This window comes from Daktulosphaira vitifoliae, unplaced genomic scaffold (genome assembly GCF_025091365.1).
Source record: "Daktulosphaira vitifoliae isolate Bord-2020 unplaced genomic scaffold, ASM2509136v1 Scaffold_2, whole genome shotgun sequence".
Classification (NCBI taxonomy): domain Eukaryota; kingdom Metazoa; phylum Arthropoda; class Insecta; order Hemiptera; family Phylloxeridae; genus Daktulosphaira; species Daktulosphaira vitifoliae.
The window spans coordinates 1,937,907-1,961,932 of record NW_026099573.1 but is presented as its reverse complement, the minus strand read 5'-3'; the positions used below and the strand labels follow the sequence as shown (position 1 = coordinate 1,961,932).

Below are 24,026 nucleotides of genomic sequence, written 5' to 3'. Positions count from 1 at the left end.
ATATTCAACGACAATAAAATCAAAAATAAAATAAAGTATTAAATATTATTTACTTTAAGATTAAGAATAATTAGTAAATTTAATTCGAATACGATTTAATAATCATATTCATATTGGACAAGCAGTAATATCAAGTACCGAAATTTCTTCTATAAATACATTATTCGAAATTTAATATTTAAATGTAATATTTTGAATACTAATGGAATGCTTACATTATTCTAATTTATTTCAAATTTAAAGGTTATTTAATGTTGTGTACGATAAAAAAATAAAAACGTTCCATAAAGAAATTACATTTTTTGGTTAATGTTAAATTTTTTTTGAATATAAAGTAGTCATTGTTCTTTTCTTAAAAAAGTGTTTAATAGGTTGATAACAATTTTAGGATAAATAATTATTGAATTACAAGTATTTTATTAGTTGTATTTAAAGTATGTAGCGTGGGTGGGTACAACTCATATTGGTGCATATTTTTAACGTATATTCAATGGCGTAGCTAGGCAGCCCAGACCCCCATCATTTTCATCTATATTAATTTCTACTTGAAGTGATGAGCAAAACACTTTTTTACTATGCTCCCTCCCCATTATGAAATTCTGGTTACGCCACTTTTTATAATCCACCTGCGTTACATACCCACTCTATGTATTACAGTGTTTTTCCTAAAATTGTGATCAACCAATCAAAAGTTTTTATTAGAAAAGGGTTATTTTGAAATTTTGAAAAATTTAATTTTTTATTAGTGATAAATTACAAAAATATGCTTTAAACGTAAACTAAAAAGTCAATTATTTTAGAACCAATATTAACAAAATGATAATTGTATCAGATGTTGTTAACGTTGTCAGTTAGATCTGACACTATAACATAGGCGCAACAAAAAAAATAAAAGTTTTTTATTATATTTTTTTATTTGCGACAACTAATAAAACAATATGCTTTAAACGTAATGTAAGAATGCATAAACTGTTAGAAAAAAATGCAGCAAATTGATAATTATATCAAAAGTTATAGAATCTGCTAGTAAGATTTGTTCCACTGGATGTATTAAAAAATTGCCGACTAAAACGTTTAAATATTGACTAGTAGGATGGGTTAGTACACCCCTCTGCTATCCTCGGGATAGCCCTGATTACCACTTTGATTCTCAAATAAGGTTGGCTGAGTGAATTAGCCTTGCAAAAAAATATGAAAATAAAAAGTTAACTTATTCTTTTTGGGAGTATATGAAAATTTTACTCTTTAAAGGAACTTTAATGTACAATTTTACGTTAAAATTTACATAACATTACAGTTTTTACATTAAAACACAATAAAGTCTTAGATGCATCTTGGAAGGTTTAGTAACCTCAGAAAATTAAAAAAATAATATGTTTTGTTACAAATATTTTTACGAGAGGGGAAGAAATAAATGAAGTTCCCAAAAAATTTATTCTAATTTTAAATACGACTAATGTAAATTTTATTGATTAAATTCAATTGATTTACATATAATCGTAACATTAAATTTCTGAGCCAAGCGTTAAGTTTACTGTAGTTATTATTCAACTATAGTAGATAGTTAAACTGTTAAAAAACTAGCGTAATTCGTTATTCTTTACAGTTCACGAAAACAAATTTTGAAGATTGAATATATTTATAAATGATTCGTGTTAACTAATATTTTATGTAATGATCACAATTGATGATATTAATTTAAAGTAATATTTAATTATTTTTATTGACTAATTCACTATAATCGAACATTTAGTTTTGAAAAATCAAATTTCATTAGTTTTGTTATCGACTGGACAATCAAAAAAAAACTTTGTAAGGGGCAAAAAGGCGGCAAACTTATGAAGAACAAATCCCCTTCTTTCATATTTCGTTCAAATAGTTGGTTACAGAGCCGGTTGCACTTGTATCGCAAGCAACACTCTGTTCCGAATAACCAGTACACATTACTAACACACGTTAGTCTCGTGCGTCCTATCGTTGGATTAGTGTGTTGTTGCTATCCGTACGTTTGGTTATATTTAATACTGTGCATAACTTTATATATTAATTTTTGCCTGGTATCAATAAAAATTAATAGCAATCAGCTTTACAGATACATATTTGAATATACACAGATTATAATGCAAATCAAATTTTAATAAGTAATCACGGTAAGTACAAGATAGATAGTTAACAGTTATTTTTTTAAAATATCGCATCACTTTGTTTAACAAATTTTTAGAGCTTACTAAGTCAAAGATGATTAACTATAATATAACTATTTTATAAAATGCGTTCTTCAAAATAATTATGTTAAAAGTGACGCATTAATTCAATGGATATAAAATGTAATTGTTCAAGGGAAATTCAATAAAATAATTCACATAATTCAATTTTTATTTCAAAATAGTACATTAAATTTTGCATAAAAAGTTATATTTTAAGTTGTTATATTTACATTTAAAATAGTTTAAATGTTATTTTGTGGTAATTATTAGTATTACTAATTAAATGTGCAATTCAACAATGCGTTCATCTAATGGTTGTTCCTTGGGCTATACAAAATTTATTATTCTATAAATTTTACTAAAATCATTTTAAATCTGTGATCAATAGATGCATTGTTTAAATAAAAATGCATTATAAACCATAGAGTATACTTGTGAAATTAAATGAAATAAAATTAATATTTTTACTACAAAAGCAGCGTAAATATGTTAATTTGTCATAATAACGATTTTCAGAATATGCACGAAATATTCTAGAAAATATAAAATATGTACGTAAATGTTTCAAACATGAAAATACAATTATTTAAAATATAAATTTAGATTCTAAGTTCTATATTTCATTTTTTTAATAATTTATACAAATAAAAATTTATGCTAATGATACTTTGTATCATTAGCTCGAAGTCAGCCAGATAATTAGCATTACATGAACGTATGATGCAATGCTAATTATTTGGGCCTAGAACATTATTTTGATCTAGGGAACTCGATTCACGATATTCAAATTAAATAATTTTCTAAACAATAAAAATATGTAATATTGTACAACATTTTCTTACGATTTTGTAATTAATTTATTGTACGTGAGATAATCATAGATGGTCATTTGATTTAAAGTTCTGAAGATCTATAAATTTAATGAAACTATTTGAAGTTTTACAAACATTCCCTTCATTGAATTTTTTTCTTATCGTTAAAATTTTTGTGTCGCTTAAAATTCCCAATCGTTAAATTGTTGAGTAAAAAAAATTCATCAGATAAAAAAAATCATTATTACAAAGCGTAAATGAATTGTTGGCTTTAAGTCTGTATTAAGACCATGCATAGTCGTAATCATTGTATAAATATATCGTCGGTTATTAGGTGACTTGGCTGTAAGCGACAATATTCATTATTTTCAGAAGAGCCAGAAAACTATTCAATTTTTTTTATTATTAAATTAGTATATCTTATGTAGTCTTATAGATATTAATTTTCATTTATTTTATAAATACGTGTTATAATAATCTTTAAGACAAATATATTTTTTTAAATTTATTAGTTTTTGATTTTTTAGTAAAGCTTACTACTCACTCAATTAAATACGAATGGACCTACATCATATTTCGGCGTTTACGACGCATTACTTTTATATATACTAAATTATAGTTTACAGCACTAAGTTTAATGAATGATAACACGTTATAAAACTATGTTATCAATAAATGATAATATATGGAATATACAGATTGTCGTCTATAACACTATATAATTAATGTTGCTTGCTACAAAAGTGTCGACTACAGCTAATAGCTTTTTAACCGACGATATAGTGTTTTATCCATTACCGTCCAGACTTGTCACTATTTTTTTTTTCAGAATACGGTCCTATTCTCTATTTGCTTATTGATCAAATATTTTTTTAACATAGTTTTTCATGCAAGTAAATGAATTGGTAAATTAAAATGTTTCCTAACAAAAATAAGTTATTGAAATTAGGTCTAGCCCAAGAAGTTTTGTTTTCATTAAAAAAAAAACAATAATTCAGAAATTAATCCTTAAAAATGTAACATGTCACCTTAATTGGTTACTTGTCAGTGTTTCGATTCAGTTTTGGTTGCATATAATTTATAGTATTGATTTATTTAGAAATTTTCACGAATACATTAAATCAATGTGTAAACAATATGCTTTAATGTTTTTATATTTTCAATGTTTTGAAATAATAAACGTTTTGCCCATGAAAAGAATAATTCATTATTTTTCCTTATTGGGATATTTTTAAAATCACCCCATAAGGGTTAAACATTAATTAACTTAATGGATGAATTTAAATGACTTAAATTCTACAGAGAAATAATTCGTTTGAATACGAGTCGTCTCAGTACCGGTTTTTGTATACAGGGCGCTCAATTCACTTAATACCATAAATTATAAATAATAAGCAAACTGAAATATATGTATTATTCAACTTGAAACAAATTTGAATTTTACTATCAATTATAAATTAAAAGTTAAGCTCTAGACTATTATACTTTTTCGTATGTAAAATGACTAGGAAGATTAAAATTAATAGAATTATTTAAACAGGTGTTTTTCTTATTACATTCTTATTTTCCTTATACTTTTGCTTTTATGTTATAATAAATGATAAAACGGCATAGTTAATATTAAATAGACTCTATATACTTTATAATCTATATCTTACATGTATATGTTAGTTTGAGTACTATTTCTCTTAATCATGCAATGTCTTTAAACGAAACATGCTGTATATAATTATTTTTGTTGAACTGTTTTTTTAAATAAAATAATTTACCATATTTACTAGGAATAATACATTCTTCATGATACTAAAAAGTTAAAATTATCCGATAATAAAATAAAAAAACAATACTCCAATAAATTATTATTCAGGTGAAAAATAAACATACATTTCATTCAAAGTGTCTTAATTTTAAAATTTTGATAAAATGAAAAAACAAAATATTTCTGAATGAAACATTCAAATTACAGTTATTTGAATACTTGTACACCTTCCTAAATAGGAAAATCCAGTTGATTAAAATTTACGTGACTATAACTTAGTATGCAAATATCGTTATAACGTTGAAAAACGATACTGTTTTTAATGTAATGTCATCATAATAAAATTTAAATATACGCCCCTTTATTTTTCTTGTAATAGTGTGTATTCGATATATACTCGATTTCTTTTAAAATAATAATTATGTTAAGAAAATTATTTATTTTTATATACATATTTCTTGATTTAATAATTATTAAGTAACTTTTTAGTTCATTCCTTATTTATGTATTATAAGGGCATCAACTTATTTTTTTAAATTATTACAAAAATATTTAACTACCTAAAAAAATAAAAATATAATCTAATTAGATTTAAATAAATAAGTGACTAGTGGACAATTTTTGGTCCAGTACTTTAGAAGTTATTAAAATTTTTATACCTATGTGAGAGAAGAAGGGCAGTTGAATAATATTGGATGGTATTGTCAGATCTAAAAATTACTACAAATTTTCGAAATAATGGACAAAACCTTGTTATCGATCAGTAATATTTTATCAATTAAATCATTTTCTATTTTATAAAGTAGTTTGTATGTATGTAGATAATTATGTATGTTAAAAAAATAAAAAATAAAAAAAATGATGACACTGATACAAGATAAAAGGTATGGTCTAAAAAATTACTTAACTATTGATAAATTGAGACTTTTAAGAAATCAAAGAGATAATAATAATTTTTCTTACACATAATTTTTATTTTGAGAAAAATTGATTAGCTAACGTTAAAAGAATCACATTGTATTATTAATATTTGAATAATTGTATTTGAATGTATTATGTGTAATATTTATCTATGACTTTTTTTAAATTTATTTATCATCAATAGGATTCTACTAAGTAATTCTGAACTTTAATTAAGATATTAGAATAGATGCTTGAATANTAGGATTCTACTAAGTAATTCTGAACTTTAATTAAGATATTAGAATAGATGCTTGAATATAATTAGTGTCAAAAAAGTAATTTTAATATAGGGTTAAAATAAATTTTTAATTTTTAAATGATTGTGCGTATAATAATATTATACAGGGTGTTCAGTAAGTCAGGAAACGGGTTTCTATTGTTCTCATTGTTACAAACAATGAGAACAATAGAAACCCGTTTCCTGACTTACTGAACACCCTGTATATTATTATTATACGCACAATCATTTAAAAATTAAAAATTTATTTTAACCCTATATTAAAATTACTTTTTTGACACTAATTATATTCAAGCATCTATTCTAATATCTTAATTAAAGTTCAGAATTACTTAGTAGAATCCTATTGATGATAAATAAATTTAAAAAAANAAAAATTATGTTGTCTCAGCATATTTAGATAGAACATCCCGACAAATTATTAATTTCTCAGCAAAGCATTAAGAAGTATAAATTTTTGTAAGGTAAATTATATAATTAAATAAATTTTATAATTTATATTTATTACATCTGCTCAACTTATAAATGAGTTGTTAAAGACAAAAACTTTTACGGAATAAATCATTTGATTCATTCACTTATTTAGGATTGCAAATCATTGTATGTGTTGCAATATTAGGTTACATAATATATTGTTATACAGGGTGTTCAGTAAGTCAGGAAACGGGTTTCTATTGTTCTCATTGTTACAAACAATGAGAACAATAGAAACCCGTTTCCTGACTTACTGAACACCCTGTATAACAATATATTATGTAACCTAATATTGCAACACATACAATGATTTGCAATCCTAAATAAGTGAATGAATCAAATGATTTATTCCGTAAAAGTTTTTGTCTTTAACAACTCATTTATAAGTTGAGCAGATGTAATAAATATAAATTATAAAATTTATTTAATTATATAATTTACCTTACAAAAATTTATACTTCTTAATGCTTTGCTGAGAAATTAATAATTTGTCGGGATGTTCTATCTAAATATGCTGAGACAACATAATTTTTATGTTCAAGAATAAGTCTTGTTTAAAATAATGTGTTATAGTCAGCAAATGTTTCTTTAGATCTTTTTGCTTTCAAATTCAAATGTTAAGTTAAATCAAATTGATATTTTCAAAGATAGATATTACACTGATTTATTTAGTATTATTTTAACAAAATTAATTATAGCGACTTAATTTAAAAACATTTTTGTGATAACGAAATGTAATGATTTCCAAATCTTAAAATATAAATTATTTAAATACTTACAAAAGATTAGTACTAATTTTTATAAATCAAATATAATTTATTGTGTTTTTCTATCACTACTATTCTTACTTGCTTTATGGGGTTGTAATTATTTTTAAGTACTGTTTAAACCATTGATAGTGACGTCAATCGAATTTATGTGTGTTCAATAGTAGCATATGTTTTATTATTAACGTATGCTATCGTATTTAAATGTAACTCGTAAGATAGTTTTCTGGGGAGCAATAAAGAAAATATTTTTAATCTTTGAAAATTTTTAAAAATTATTTTTAAAAAATAAATGAAGGGATTTTTGTTGTGAATTTATAAATCTATTAAAATTATTTGCGTTTGAGAGTTTTTTAGTTGCGTCAAATTAGTTATTTAACCTTGGTTTAACCATAAATATATATTGAAGTCGACTTAGATTTAACAAAAAATGAAAGTTTATAAATAAAATTAAAAATTCCTTATGGTAAATATATTGATATGTTGTTAAATAAATAAATTTTATTATATTGATTAACAATTTTTATAATAAAAACAATGTTTTTTAATACATTAAAAATTTTTTAATATTGAAACATTTTATTTTATTTAAAAAAAACATAGCACTGTGAATTATTAAAATAATAATTTACATTTCTAGAAGCTTTAGCTATAAAAACATTTTTAACGATGCGACCATATTAGTAAATGAAACATTCTAATAGTTTAATAAAAGTGTTAAAAAAACATTATTGAGAACATAATTTTATGGGGGTAAACAATTTTTTTTAAATAAATAATTTTATCTATTTCAATATTTTATATTATTATCTTAATAAAATATTTTAGCCTAAATAAAGATGAAGGTATTGACTTGCTTATATATAATTATGATAAATATTTTTTATAATATTTGGTGAATTAAAAATAATTTTTAAGTATAGTAAAAGAGTTAAATTTTTCAAGTGTTATGTATACCTACTATGAGTTCAAGTTAAATTTATTTAAATCGTTAAATTTAAATTCGAGTATAAATAATAGAAATTATGTCACGCCACTTCACCAATAGTATTATTGGTATATTAATCATTATCCTGAAATTTTATTTAAGATTGATCGAAAGAAATTGTTTTTAATGGTAGTAAGCTATTTATTAAAAAAAAATCTTTTTTTTAGCGTTTTTATGTTTACACTATTAATACAACATAAACTGTTTTTTGGTTTTAAAAGAAAAAAATGAAGTATTAAATTACACAAGAACTAAGCAAATGAATCTAAAAGAGAGTATTACTTTTGTGTAGTTTTTAATATACATTATGGATTATAAAACAATAGAAGAACTAATTTAGATAAGATTTAAAATTGTTAGATTTTAGTAATTCATAAAAATGTATAATAATAATAATAAAAATATTTTATAAAAGCANGTGAATATACTCATAAATCGCCGTTGAATAGTAAACTGCGTTGTTTTTAATAATATTTGATTTAGAACAATTAAGAATTTTTGTTCAGATAAGATTTTTTTATGAGTATGTGACTAATGTGCTTATTATGAGTACTGAAAATATTATGTATACATATATATGCTTACAACTACATTTGATACAATTATCATTTTATTGAATTTTTTTTTTATTATTGTTGCTTTCTTAAACTACGTTTAAAGTATAATTTTTCTTATTAGTTATAAGTAATAAAAAATATGTTATAAACGTAGTCTGAGAAGGCAATAATTTTTTTTTTTAAATTGTCATCAAAATAATAATAATTCAAAGTTATATAATAAACCCAACCAAACCCAACACTATATAATTCGATTATGTTTTACATTTCAAAAGAAATAATCTTTTTTTAGTGGTTATGGCATATGTCATTTGCCATTTAATGAATTAGCGTATACCCTGAAATAAACAATCATATATTCTGTATAATTTGCACATATACTTTACAAAAACATTTCTAATAATAAGTTGTTTACTTCGAAATCTAAAAGTTCATTACTAAAAAGACGCAAATAATTTTCTCATTGTTTGATTTAATAGGTATTATACAACAACAATTTGTTGGTATTTTTAAAATTTAAATGGAACGAACGTCGTAGTGAAATAAAACAATTCAAAGTTCATAAATTACCTATTAGTGATAAAATTATACGGATCATGTGCACTTAGTAAGTAATTTACAGTAAATACATCATAATCAGTATACGCAACTAATGGGGGTACCAGAGGGTATTCAGCAACCAATGACTGATTTTAGTATCCTTAGGGTTTAGTATCACTTTCACTGAATTTTAAAACTTATAATTTTAACGAACTAAGTATTTTTATTTATCAATATTTTTTATTAGTTTTGTTCTATATCAATTTTCTAGCTACGATGCGAAACTGAGAAGGGATTAATTTTACTATGATGTGTCTGTTTTACTTAAACAAGAACGTTATTTTAAGTATATTGAGATATTTCAATATTAACCCAACCATTTATAAACCTATACAGCTATAATACATTATACACCCATCTTAATTAATGTGTTTGATTGAGGATGGGGGCGGACCCCTTTACAGCTTTGTGAACCTTATACAATTGTAGCATCCCCTTATTTTTTTTCTAGTTGAACCACTGTCTATAATATATATATATAGAAAGATCGAAGATTTAATGAATGTAGGTCAGACATCATTATAGAGTATTTTTTTACCATCCAAAAGTTAATCGTATTTATTGGTATCGCTATGTTATTCTATTTATGATATAGTAATTTCAGTGCTATTTTATTCATTTTTATAAAAAAATAATAATCAAATTTTTTGGTTTCTCGAAGTGCGCATCAAAATTTCAAGGTTATTTCAGTAAAAGGTAAATTAATATGTTTGAACTCATAACTAAAATAACTACTAATGAAGGTCTTGTAAACTGCATCTTTATCAATTATTATTATTATTATTTTTATCAAACTATGTTAATTTAATTTAATTACGTTTATTATTCTTCTAATTTATTAACATAAGATAATATTTTAAGTTTAAATATTTTCAATATTTCGTTATAGACTTTATTTTATTTTTTATTTTGCGTAAATAGAATAATCGTTAAAGTATTCAAGGTTTTTTTTAATTCCATATCGTGTATATTAACCCTTTGACCTATTCGAAATAATTTTGTTTAATATCAAGCCTGTTTATTTTCAATGAAAAACATTTCATATATATGTGTAAAATGATCAGCTTAATAATGTATCACAATATTTCTGATGACTCTTACTAATTATAAAATTCTAACAATCTACTTAGGTAATATAAAAAATTTAAGTAAAATACTTATCAGAAATTATTATATGTTTAAATTGTATTTTCTATCAAATTTAATTATATATTCGTACTGTTAATGGTTACATAAATATATACTGAATGATTGATTATTTGTTGACTCCTAAAATTCTTCTACATTAATTATAATTTTGGAATATATTTTTTTTTAATTTTGTTTATTAGTTNTAAGTAATTTACAGTAAATACATCATAATCAGTATACGCAACTAATGGGGGTACCAGAGGGTATTCAGCAACCAATGACTGATTTTAGTATCCTTAGGGTTTAGTATCACTTTCACTGAATTTTAAAACTTATAATTTTAACGAACTAAGTATTTTTATTTATCAATATTTTTTATTAGTTTTGTTCTATATCAATTTTCTAGCTACGATGCGAAACTGAGAAGGGATTAATTTTACTATGATGTGTCTGTTTTACTTAAACAAGAACGTTATTTTAAGTATATTGAGATATTTCAATATTAACCCAACCATTTATAAACCTATACAGCTATAATACATTATACACCCATCTTAATTAATGTGTTTGATTGAGGATGGGGGCGGACCCCTTTACAGCTTTGTGAACCTTATACAATTGTAGCATCCCCTTATTTTTTTTCTAGTTGAACCACTGTCTATAATATATATATATAGAAAGATCGAAGATTTAATGAATGTAGGTCAGACATCATTATAGAGTATTTTTTTACCATCCAAAAGTTAATCGTATTTATTGGTATCGCTATGTTATTCTATTTATGATATAGTAATTTCAGTGCTATTTTATTCATTTTTATAAAAAAATAATAATCAAATTTTTTGGTTTCTCGAAGTGCGCATCAAAATTTCAAGGTTATTTCAGTAAAAGGTAAATTAATATGTTTGAACTCATAACTAAAATAACTACTAATGAAGGTCTTGTAAACTGCATCTTTATCAATTATTATTATTATTATTTTTATCAAACTATGTTAATTTAATTTAATTACGTTTATTATTCTTCTAATTTATTAACATAAGATAATATTTTAAGTTTAAATATTTTCAATATTTCGTTATAGACTTTATTTTATTTTTTATTTTGCGTAAATAGAATAATCGTTAAAGTATTCAAGGTTTTTTTTAATTCCATATCGTGTATATTAACCCTTTGACCTATTCGAAATAATTTTGTTTAATATCAAGCCTGTTTATTTTCAATGAAAAACATTTCATATATATGTGTAAAATGATCAGCTTAATAATGTATCACAATATTTCTGATGACTCTTACTAATTATAAAATTCTAACAATCTACTTAGGTAATATAAAAAATTTAAGTAAAATACTTATCAGAAATTATTATATGTTTAAATTGTATTTTCTATCAAATTTAATTATATATTCGTACTGTTAATGGTTACATAAATATATACTGAATGATTGATTATTTGTTGACTCCTAAAATTCTTCTACATTAATTATAATTTTGGAATATATTTTTTTTTAATTTTGTTTATTAGTTGTTAATTTGGCCGACCCTAAGTAGTAGGGATTAAGGCCAGGAAATATAAATAGTTTATTAGATGTTATTTATCTATTTTTAGTTTCATTTCTTATCTATTATAATGGTATTTACTTTATTTTTTGTTACGAAACATACATATTTTACTAATTTATATAATAGAAAATGATCCAACTTGGAAAGTAACTGGGCGATAACAACATTTGAATTAATAGGAGTTATTAAGATTTTTAAATGTAGACTGTTGGCGTGATATGGGGGTGTTATTTTTATCATAACGCATCACTGTCGCATTACTTCTCTCACCCAAGTATAAAAATATTCTCTAAAAATAATATAAATCCTGAACTACTGGTTGTAAAGTTGTTATCCACCAATTGTTATCTTAGTTGGATAATTTTCTATTATATCAACTACTTTAATACGTATGTTGGCATTTAAAAAAATAAAGTTGGTACTCTTATAAGATATAAACAAGGATGGATTAAAAAATTATTTAATAATTAACATATCGAGAAATATATATTATGAAACTAAAATAAATATGAAATGCGTGTGTCTCACTTTTGATGCACGTAGGAAGCAAAGATTATTAACTGTTATTTGGATGAGTGAGCTAAAAAACAATTTTTAATTAAAAACTAACTATATAATATAATTTTTAGTTATAGTCGAATGAGGTGCGCAACATAGAAGAATGTTTATCTGTGTGTTATGATAAAAATAAAGCTATTTTCGCTCTTTTTATTTAACTTTGACAGTCATTTGCATATAAAAAATTTTTTGTTTAACTTTTAGTGCGTAACATAAGCTTTAATTTAACATGTATTCAAAAGACGCAGTTTTTCGGAACATTTTCCAAAGTTAAGTTGAAAAAATTCTAATTTTTATACGTATGTTTCAAATTTTAAATATCCCTTGTATAAAGAGAAATTGTCCCATTAAAAAAAAAAGTATGTCGGATGAAAGGGGTTATAGTATTTAGAAACAAAAAATTATGTTGATGCATGCATTCTTCAAAAAGTTATAACCATTTAAAATTGCATAAAATTAATACCTTTTTACCTCAGCTTCGCATCAAAGATAACAAACAAAACATAATTTTACTAATTAATTATGATTTTGACTTATTAACATATTTATTATAATGACTAGTCGATAACTTTTCAACTAGCAGTTTAAGAGTTATGAATATTTTTATACCCGCGGGAAGGACATTTATTTTTGCTCAGTTATTTTCTAAGTTAGAACATTTTCTATTATATGAATTAGTTAAATATGTATATACAGTAGAACTCCAATTATCCGAACTCCGATCATCCGAATCGCCGATTATCCGAATCACTTTCAGAAAAAATCAGAAAAAAATTTGTCCAAAGTCCGCGGCGTCAGTGTAGGCACAACACGTGGTAAGAGTTCCCACTCCAGTTCCGGCGCATTGCAGTCACCTGTCATTGTTTATTTTGATTAGTCAGTGAATGGGTCCCGGTCCCCATTAATTCGGATAATTGGAGTTCTACTGTATAATATTGCATTAAAAAAAATAAGATTTGTACTCTTAAAAAAAAAGTAGAAAATAGACCTAAAAGACATTTAAATAAATAAACATAAAAAATTCTCTAAATATTATTATAATATTACATATTATTTTAGAAGAAATCTGATATATATATATAAGAAATAAGAAATGTTTATATATATATATATATGAGAAGTATTCAAAAAGTTAGGAAACTGATCAATTGTTACAAAATATGAGAACAAACCTATTTTCTTACGGAATACACTATATATAAATAAATAAATAATTTCTAACTATATAAACATGGTCTATATTATAAATAAATATTAATCTAACCTTTTTTGGAATGGTAATTGATTATTTTTAAAGTATAGTTCTATCTGGATTAGTTTTTGTGTCTAATAATATTAGTATACTTTTAACTATATTTTTATGTAGTATTATTCTTTCTTTCGTGCGTTAATCCATCATAGTCAATTTTTTTTATTAGTTTTTAAATCTTTAAATAACAGTTGACCTCAACAGTTTCATCTATTACGTAATGTTGTGTAACATCTTCTTAATGAAAATAATAAACAAACAACAAATCTACAATGTACAATTTTATAATAAAATGATAATCGTATATAACATAATTTCTTTGATAACTTATTACACAATTTTGTGTAACAACTGATTACTATTTTAATAAACCTTAACACTTTTCTGAAATATATTATCATATGTTTAAATATGTTGTAGTAAGATGTTAAAATGATATCAATATAATATACTATTATTTTTAAATTATCATTTTAATAATTTTTTCTTTAAATACTTGAATCTGATCTTTTCTATATTATTAAAACTGTAATAAGATTTTAAGATCAAATTCGGAATGCAACCTAACTAAAATTCTATGTCAATATTTTTCATTTATCATAATCGTACAGTAAAAGTTTTAAAGAACCTATTTTATATTTGTATAAGAAGGAAGAAACTAAAGTGAATATAACTGAAATGTTTGTTAAATTATGGAGGAATAATTACAAACTTATGAAATTCTCTTAATTCAGTTTCATATTTTCTAAAATTATTAATTAAAATTACCATATTATTGTTATTTTGTGACGTTTTATTAGGTAATGTCGTCTTTGTTAAAAACTCAGTTCGTAGTCGACAGCAACACTCAATTAGACAAAATATCATATCGAAATGATCTTGATAAGTCATTCGGTTATAAACGAAAATCAAACGCATCTTCGACAATGGAATATAGCGACACCGAAAAAGATAAAGCTTATGAATTTCGTCTTAGAGGTAAAAATTGTTTTAAAAGAAATATCAATCCCGATGCTTTTAATTTTTGACAAGAATATATGAAGCATGGCAAATAAATGTAGCGTTTTACTGAAGTTTTCTTTAAAAAATATTTTTATAGTAGTTAAAATAAGCACATTTTTTTATAACGTATTAATTGCACGTAATATTTTAATAATAATTTATTAAGGTATTGGATATTTTGCCGTAGTAAAATGTATAGCAAGTGATGTTGCATGAATATTAGAAATTAATATGTACCAATATTATTACATGCTAAAGATAGAATGTATTTTTCACTTATGAACTTATGAACGTAAGTTTAAATGAATCAATACTGTTTCTTGTTGTTTATTAAAAATTACATAATCTGCACTATTATGCACTATGAAAGTATAATATCATACAACTATGTAAGTTTATACAAAAGTAATTTCGAACAAATTAAAACTGATATTTAATTTTAATAGTTTTATTTGTTTTTCGTTCATCTAATTGATTTTAATAATTTTACGACAGCAGTATTAACTATTTGAAATAAAATAGTATTCTTCGTTGAAATTTTATTTTTAACAGAATGTCCTTGTTTTTGTTTTCAGTCATTAATAATTGTTCGGATATTAAGTCTATTGAAACCTAAAAGGTGATATAAGTTATTTACTAAGTAATTACCGTTATTATGCTTACTGTGACTTCCTGAATAAATAAAATAGTTGTATATGTAAATTAAATTTGTAATGCATGTGTAACTATTTTTAAATAACTCATAATTGAAAAATATACAAGGTAGATGGAATAACATTTAATATTATTAGTAACTATATATAATTTAGTAGATTTAATTTTAAATTGTATATCATAGTCCATCCCAAAGGTATTATAAAATATTTAGTATAGAATTTAAGTAATAATTATTAGAAATCATTAATAATTTTAATTATTTTATTTTATTGTTTAATATAACAAAATTTCATATTGAATGTGTACCTTAAATGTTTTAGACACTATAATGCCAGAAAAATTATTTAAAGTGATCATAATTGGGGACCCAACTGTGGGTAAAACTGCATTTGTTAAAAGATACGTACAAAACTCTTACAGTCGAGAATATAAGGGTACTGTTGGCGTTGATTTTGCTCTGAAAATCATTAGAATATCTGATACAGAAACCATCAAGTTACAATTGTGGGATATAGCAGGTAAATTGCCAAAACAAATTTAATTTAATTATTGTTGCGAATAAAAATAAATGCCACTAAGAAGCCATAAAAATAACAAAATTGTCATCTTGTAGAGTATCAGTATTTATTATAGAAATATAAAATACAGTATTTCAACAATCAATGATTGTTGAAACTTATTTCTATTTGTATGGACATACAAATACACACACTTATCTTTACTTATTTTACTAATTGAAGTTCTAGAAATCTATAAATATTTTTTAAGTTCTACAGCCGAGTTGAATTTCATATGGGATATGATATATATATGTATAATAAAAATAATTATAATATATATCATAGATATGTCTATAACATATTAATTTCCATGTCTTTAAGTTTTAAATAAATAAATACTTGCACAAGTTGAAAATTGTAATAAAATTTCATGTAACAAGGCTTTACACTAAAACCGTACTTATCATTTAAGTTAAACTTTATACCCGTATACATGTATAACAGGTAGATTTGTGATATGAATAGTTTTATATTTGTAGGTGTTTATGTAAATTATTCATTCAAACACATTTATATTTATGTATTGGTCATATTCATGACTAATAAATTGCCATAGATGCAATTTCAACATAATTTGTGGAGAGGCACATTATTAATAAATTTTTCCTTTTAGAATTTTTTTGAAATTTTGGAAGAGCTAAGCCCCTTTAATCCTCTCAATTTGCGCCAATGTACATCATATTTTAAAATTTCTAAAAATGAATTATGTGAGCAATTAAAAAAGATAAACTTATTAATGAACAAATAACAATAAATATTTTATATAAGTAAAATTAATTTTCGATTTTAAATCATATAATTAAAATATGAATATTATTTTAATTTTTAAGTGATGGTTATATAATTTAAAATTAATGCATTGTTTATACTTAATAAGTAGAAAAATTTAAAAAAATGTCTTTTATTATTCATTTTTCTTTAAATCAAAAATGCATAAATTTTATGAGAAACTTTGTTTGTAATTGCTATATCAAAATTTATCTGAACAATAAGATAGGATAAGATGACGTATGTGGAAAGATGACAAATTTAGAATTTCTAAAAATTAGTCAAACCTAGCATCACATACAACAAACATAACTATCTAAAAGCCCTCTACAGTACACATTGTTACTCACTAGTTCTTACAAGCATGTGCATGTCCATTGTAGTTGTGAATTAAAATTCATATTTAACGTATTTTTATGTAATTTTTGAACATCAAAACATTAGGTATTGCTAAATAAAATGTACTCATATTTCTATTATCTTTAATAGTCTAAAAGTATTACTTAATACCTATTAATAATTAATAAGTATTTAACACGGAATATTTAAAATACCAAACATTTAAAAATTAACATTGGTCTAATAGAACGTTTTAAACTGTTATTTTATTTTTTTAACAATCCTAAACTATATTATTGTCGGGTCGGTTAAATTAATAATAAATAAATTTATATAAAAATGTATAAAGTAATTATTATTCAATTATTTTGGGTTGGAAAATTTTGATTTATAAGAATCTTTATTTATTCATTTTTAATTGTTAATTATTTAAATTGAGTTTTTTTGCGGTAATAATAAAAATATAGTCAAAAATAACTAAAAATTATTTCTTCGGTAAAACCTCATGTACATATAATTTGATATAGAAACCTTAATTTGGTTGGCAATATTACAGTATGCCTCTGTAGAAAATTTTGAATCTTATCGTCTCTGTATATTCAATCAACTGTGTTATTTTCTTTAATAAATATATCAAAAAGGAGTCAATCAATGGTAAATCATCCAAAATTGGTTGCACGGCCACCTTATATTTTTCTTTAATTTTCAGTGTGTATTCATTGTCCTATATTTGGATTAAAACAATTTTTTTTTATGACCTTCCCTTTTTTTTTTGGCTATTTTAATGTAAAAAATGTTAAAAATAGCCAGAACGTTATTAAAAAACACAAACATTATTCAATATTAATTTAATCGAATAAAATTTTAGAGTTGACTTTATTATAATTTTAAGTTAACATTAAAAAAAAAAAAAAAATTATGTGAAATTGCAAACTTTAATGACTTTTTAACATGACGTTTTTCTATGTAAATTGGCGTTTTTGAGTTCAATTAAAATCCATTAAGAAGTTATTATTTATGGTGGTATTAAAATGTGGTAATGTATAATTTATATTTCAACTAAATTTAAAATATTTAAAACAATTTTCTTGCGATTTAGAGGCCTACAAAGTTAGAAATTTCATAAAAATACACTTATTCTAGGTTCATTACTTCTGTTGGGGGACCTAATTTCAAAAAACGGTAGCATTGTGGGGTTGTGGCATAGTTTGGACAAGCTTAAATGATACTTGGCAGTGATTATAATCTCTATCATAAGAGGTCCTTCGATGGAAATCTGTAGATAGTGTTTAATTTTAAGAAGTTGGTGGATTATTACAAAAGCAAAAATAACTTCAATTTTTTGTTCTACTTCAACTTCCATTTTCAAATAGAAAACAGGTCGTCGGTACAAATTTTTTTTTTGAACTTTTAGTGAATGAAATAATGCTTTATTTTAACATATATTTAAAAAACGCAGATTTCCCGGATCATTGTCAAAAGTTATGTTGAAAAAGTATTACTTTTTATAAAAATTTTCAAGTTTTCAAAAATTCAAAAAACTTTTCTTAAGTTTGAAGAGGAAAAATAATCAAAATAAAGTATAAATTTATATTTAATACAAGTTAGATTCATGTAAATTTTATATTTATTGGTGGACTCATTACTATGTCAAACCCTTATAAAATATTCTAAAATAAACAAAAAAAAAATAAAATTTGAACAAAAAAAAAAATAGTATTTTTTTAACTACGATAGCCATTTGCAAGTAGAAGATAAGTCATCGGGACATATATATATATATTTAATTTTTAGTACGTAACATAAGCTTTATTTTGAAATATGTTTTAAGGACGCAGTATTTCCAGAACATTTTTAAAACTTAAGTTGAAAAGTTGAGCTTGTAAAAAATTTGCTATTTTGAATCCCCCCCCCCTGTAGGCTGGTAAAGGGTCAGATTATCAGTCATAAAATTTATATCAAATTAAAGAGTTTATTTAAGGTTTCAATGTAAAAAAAAGTTATTGTGATTTGTTCATTTTTCAGTAAGTTGTGACAATATTTAGAAAAAAAAACCCAGCACAGCGGGGTCGCGGCACAGTGGTGACGTGGCATAGTTGGATCAAGTATAATGATATCTGTCAGTGATTAAAATCACTATCATAAAAGACGCATCGATGCAAATCTGTAGATAGTGTTTAATTTTAAAAAATTGGTGGATTATTCCAAAAGCTACATGATCTGCTAGTTCCTTATTAATATCCCGATTAAGATAAAGTATGTTAAATGAAAGAGGGATTATTAAAAAATATTATTTCTCAAAAAAAATTGTGTTGATCCATACATTTTTCAATATGTCATAGCATTATAAAGTTAAAAATGTAAAAAATAAAATCGAGAATTTTCACACAATAATAGCATTTGGTAGCCATTTTCACCGTGAAGATAAAATAAAGTCCGAAATTTTTTTTTTCCATAATAAAGTACATTACATTAGCTTTAATTTAAGATATATATATAAATGTCAGACCTTCCGGAACACTTTCAAAAGTTAAGTTGAAAAAGTTAATTTTTGTGAAAAAGTTGTCATTTTAAATCCCCTTATGTGGGCTGATAAAGGATTAAATTTATAAAAAAAATATAGCAAATGATAGGTAAAGACATCAAGTATCTATAAAAAAAAAAGTATATTGATTTGTTCATTCTTGAAAAAGTTATGGTAGTTTTAAGTATAAAAATTGAAAAAATTTCGAAAATTAGCGATTTTTAAATTTGTAATTTTTTTGGAGGTTTCCCCTATTTACGGGGAACGAGGGNATTTAAGTATAAAAATTGAAAAAATTTCGAAAATTTCGAAAATTAGCGATTTTTAAATTTGTAATTTTTTTGGAGGTTTCCCCTATTTACGGGGAACGAGGGAAATTTTTTCAATTTTTAAGGGTAATGTCTTCGACTAGATACGATTTGTGATCTTTTGATGTATCATTGAAAGAAATTGGTATTGTGAGAGCTGAGAAAAAGTAGTAACAGACACACAAAAAAAAAAAACACATCATAGTAAAACCAATACCTTCTCAGCTTTACATCGAAGCTAAAAATTCCGAAATTTACTGATTTTAAAAATCGTAATTTTTTGGGCGATTTCCACTATTTACGTGAAACGAAGGAAAAATTTACAATTTGTGATTTTTGACGTATCGTTGAGAAAAATCAGTCCAATGAGTGCTGAGAAAAAGTAGTAACAGATACAAAAAAAAATAAACATATCACGATAAAATTAATACTTTCTCAGCTCCGTATCGAATTTAAAAATGTTTTTTAAATTTTTTAGTTATATATATGCTTAATACAACATAAAAGTCTGAGAAAAAATTGTAACATGTAAAATGTAGCATTAAAAAATCAGTTTTTTGTTGTTTTCAAACCACATATTTGTAATTGTTTTTAGCTTCGATGCGGAAATGAGAATGTTTAAATTTTACTATTATGTGTTTATTTTTTTGTGTCTGTCACTACTTTTTCTCAGCTCTCACTGGACCGATTTTTCTCAATTATACGTCAAAAGATCACATAAATATCTAGACGAAGATATTATCCTCAAAAATTTTAAATTTCCTTCTTTCCCCGTAAATGGAGGTTGGGTAATGGGGGAAATCTTCAAAGCAATTAAAATTTAAAAATCACTAATTTTTGACATTTTTCAATTTTTTTTTACCTAAAACTGCTATAATTTTTTTTTAATAGATACATGAGGTGTTTACTTATCATTTTTTTTATAAATCTGATCCTTTACCTGCCCACAGGGGGGATTCAAAATAACTTTTGAATGTATTCCGAAAATACTGACTCTTTTATATGAATCTTAAATTAAAGCTAATGTAATATATTTTATTATGGGAAAAAAAATTTCAGACTTTATTTTGTCTTCATGGTGAAAATGGCTACCGAATGCTATTTTTTATTAAAATTCTCGATTTTATTTTTTACATTTTTAACTTTATATTTTTATAACTGAAGAAGGTTTATTTTAAAATAACTTTAATCAAAATTACACTTGATACTGACCACTGATGTGATGTATCATTATGTTACATAAAATTTAAAAGTTAATGATGAAATCAGTAGAAGAGATTACTTGCTTTTGTTTAAATAACTTAAATTAACTAAATATTATGTCCATGTATGGACATTAATCTTCTTTAAGTAGTATTAAAATGTAACGTTTTTAAATTGGATTTCAGGGCAGGAAAGATTTACGTGGATGACACGAGTATACTACAAGGACGCGCATGGTTGTGTGATCATGTTTGATTTATCAAATAAAAATTCATTTTTAAATACACTCAAATGGAAAAAAGATGTGGATGCTAAATGTACGCAATCGGATGGTAGTCCAATACCCTGCATGCTCTTAGGAAATAAAGTGAGATCAATATTTAATTTTATTACTATGCATTTTAACATGTAATATGAGGTATTTGAATTTAGGTTTTATTATTATAATAACTTTCTTCAAAATATTGAAAATTTGGTTTGGATCGGAATTAAACTACTTAGGAAATTGATAAACATAAAGTAGTATTACATACATACATATATATGTATTGTAACCATATACAAAGTGTTCAGTAAGTAAAGAAACAGGTAAATTGTTACAAACAATGAGAACAATAGAAACTTCTTTACTTACTTAACCACTCTATATATGTATATTTTATGTTTGATATCCTGAAAAGTTAGAAAAAGTAAAATACTGCCTTTTTCGTTGCGCATATCGATATATGATATTAAATACTTGTCTTTACTAAATCATAGAAAAATTCATTCTGACCAAAAAAAAAGCTTAAGTAAGAAGTTTCCCAACCCAGTGTGGTAAAATACCAGGATACTCATCACACCATAATTGGGACAGAAGTTAAATAAAAAGAATATTGAATAAAATTAAAAGCTTTTAAACTTTTTTTTTTATTAAACATTTGAGACAATAATTGCACATTTTTCGAACTAGTCGTCAGTTATCGAATTAATAGTTTTCATCATTATTCAAATGATATGGGAATGGATACATTATTATATATACCCGGAGACCTTTTTTTAAATTATTAAAAAATAATTTTTTAAATTTTCTGTAGAAGCTTGAAAATATTTTTCTTGTGATTATCTAAATAGTTGATGAAATTAAAATTACTAGATTATTTTCTGGAGTCCACTGAAAGTGCAGTTTGTAAATTTATCCAACGCTTCTATTCATTTTACAATATATTAATCATTAATAAACACATAATTATTATATATTCCATTATTACTACATTTAATATGGTTTCAAGACTCAGTTTCTCAAATATAAAATTATACAGAATGTTCAGTAAGTCAGGAAACGGGTTTCTATTGTTCTCGTTATTTATAACATTGGGCTGTTTCCTTACTTACTAAACATTCTTTATAATTCGCCTATTATTTATTTTATTGACTATGACTTAAGAATGGTTAGTATTAATTATATTATAATATTCGTTAAATGTCATTGTTTTAATGAGATTATAATTATTTAATAATATTGTATGTTATCGTGTAATCTATGAATGACTTAAAATCTTCTAGTAAAAAATTTTAATGCGATCGTTTAATTTTACAAGCGTATATTCATACTTTTAAAAAATCTTAAAACCCAAAACTACTTATTGTTATTTTAAGTCAAGTTAAATTGTTGAAGTTATAATGTATTTTAAATGTAAAATAGCTTAGATAATGTTCGGATATTTATGATTAGATAATATTCATCATTACCTTAATCGGTCAATAAACTGGTTGTTTGTTATGTACACAACAACATATAATTTTACTTAAAAACAAATCATAATTAAATAATCAATTTTACAATGAATGTTATTATTTTTTCTAGTGTGACTTGCCTCAAAGACAAATCGATCAATTGGACATAGAAACGTTTTATAAAGAAAATAATTTTATTGGCTGGACGGAAACTTCAGCCAAAGAAGGACTGATGGTCAATGATTCTATGCAGTAATTATTTTTTCTTTTAAATAATTAACTACTTTGAATATTCGTTAGTCGTGAAGTAATACTATACTACAATTTTTTCAATTTTGTATTTTAAGTTTTAAAATATATATTGAGTTCAATTTGTTTTCAATAAATATTTACTAATTTAGTTTTAAAATTTATAGATTTTTAATTAATTCAATGATGGGTCAGTGTATAGAAGAAACAGACCAACCGGACTTAGTAAAGCTCAGTCGTCCAGGACCTGAAGTAAAAAAATCATGTTTTCCTTGTTAGCATTAATGATTGTGTGGCTCTATGATTATTTATCTCTAAGAGATAATTTGTTTTTTTTTCATACACAAATTATATTTGTGTGTATAAACATCCGCAATTTTTTTTTTTTACAATTTAAATAAGTTATCAGTTAATGCTACGGCCTATGTGCTTAATGATAAATAATTGTATTTTTCTGTCTAACTTTTACACGAGTAAAATAATTATAAAATTAAAATATTTTTACGAAAATGTGCACATAGTTTGTTTAAAAAGTGTCGAATGATTTTCATTCATAATGATCATTTTTATTGTTATGATTAAACCAATTCAAATTTTAAACTCTTAAATCAAGACGATTCTTTTAATAATAAAAAATCTTTTGAAAATCATAATTATAAATTTTTATGTGTAATAATATTCAACCTTTAGTGTTCTTATTATATAAAATATCTTGTATTATACTCATTTATTGTCACCTTTTATTATGTATATTTTAACGTCTATTTACCCTTGTTTATATGTATATGTTTTGTTTTTGTTACTGTCATGTCAATCTTATAAATGAGTTAACT

The 24,026-nt window shown here is 23.8% G+C and overlaps 1 protein-coding gene across 2 annotated transcripts; it reads left to right on the top strand.

Moving 5' to 3' along the window:
* Positions 1-1,909: 1,909 nt before the first annotated feature.
* LOC126897714 (ras-related protein Rab-7L1-like) lies at positions 1,910-23,966 on the top strand. 2 transcript variants are annotated; one of them, XM_050671522.1, is made up of 7 exons: positions 1,910-2,150; positions 9,245-9,372; positions 14,668-14,845; positions 15,847-16,044; positions 21,414-21,595; positions 23,075-23,196; positions 23,361-23,966. In XM_050671522.1, exons 3-7 carry the CDS (start codon positions 14,671-14,673, stop codon positions 23,470-23,472), a joined length of 789 nt encoding a protein of 262 aa, XP_050527479.1. In that variant the 5' UTR covers positions 1,910-2,150; positions 9,245-9,372; positions 14,668-14,670; the 3' UTR covers positions 23,473-23,966. The 2 variants fall into 2 exon arrangements, with proteins under 2 accessions (XP_050527479.1, XP_050527478.1); XM_050671521.1 differs by lacking the exon at positions 9,245-9,372 and having other exon boundaries at positions 23,361-23,962.
* The last annotated feature ends 60 nt before the right edge of the window (positions 23,967-24,026 follow it).

Coding starts and splice junctions, on each gene's coding strand:
- LOC126897714 (XM_050671522.1), top strand. CDS start 14,671: ATGTCGTCTTTGTTAAAAACTCAGTTCGTAGTCGACAGCAACACTCAA. Junction 16,045..21,413: donor ACAATTGTGGGATATAGCAG/GTAAATTGCCAA, acceptor ATTGGATTTCAG/GGCAGGAAAGATTTACGTGG. Junction 23,197..23,360: donor ATGGTCAATGATTCTATGCA/GTAATTATTTTT, acceptor TAAAATTTATAG/ATTTTTAATTAATTCAATGA.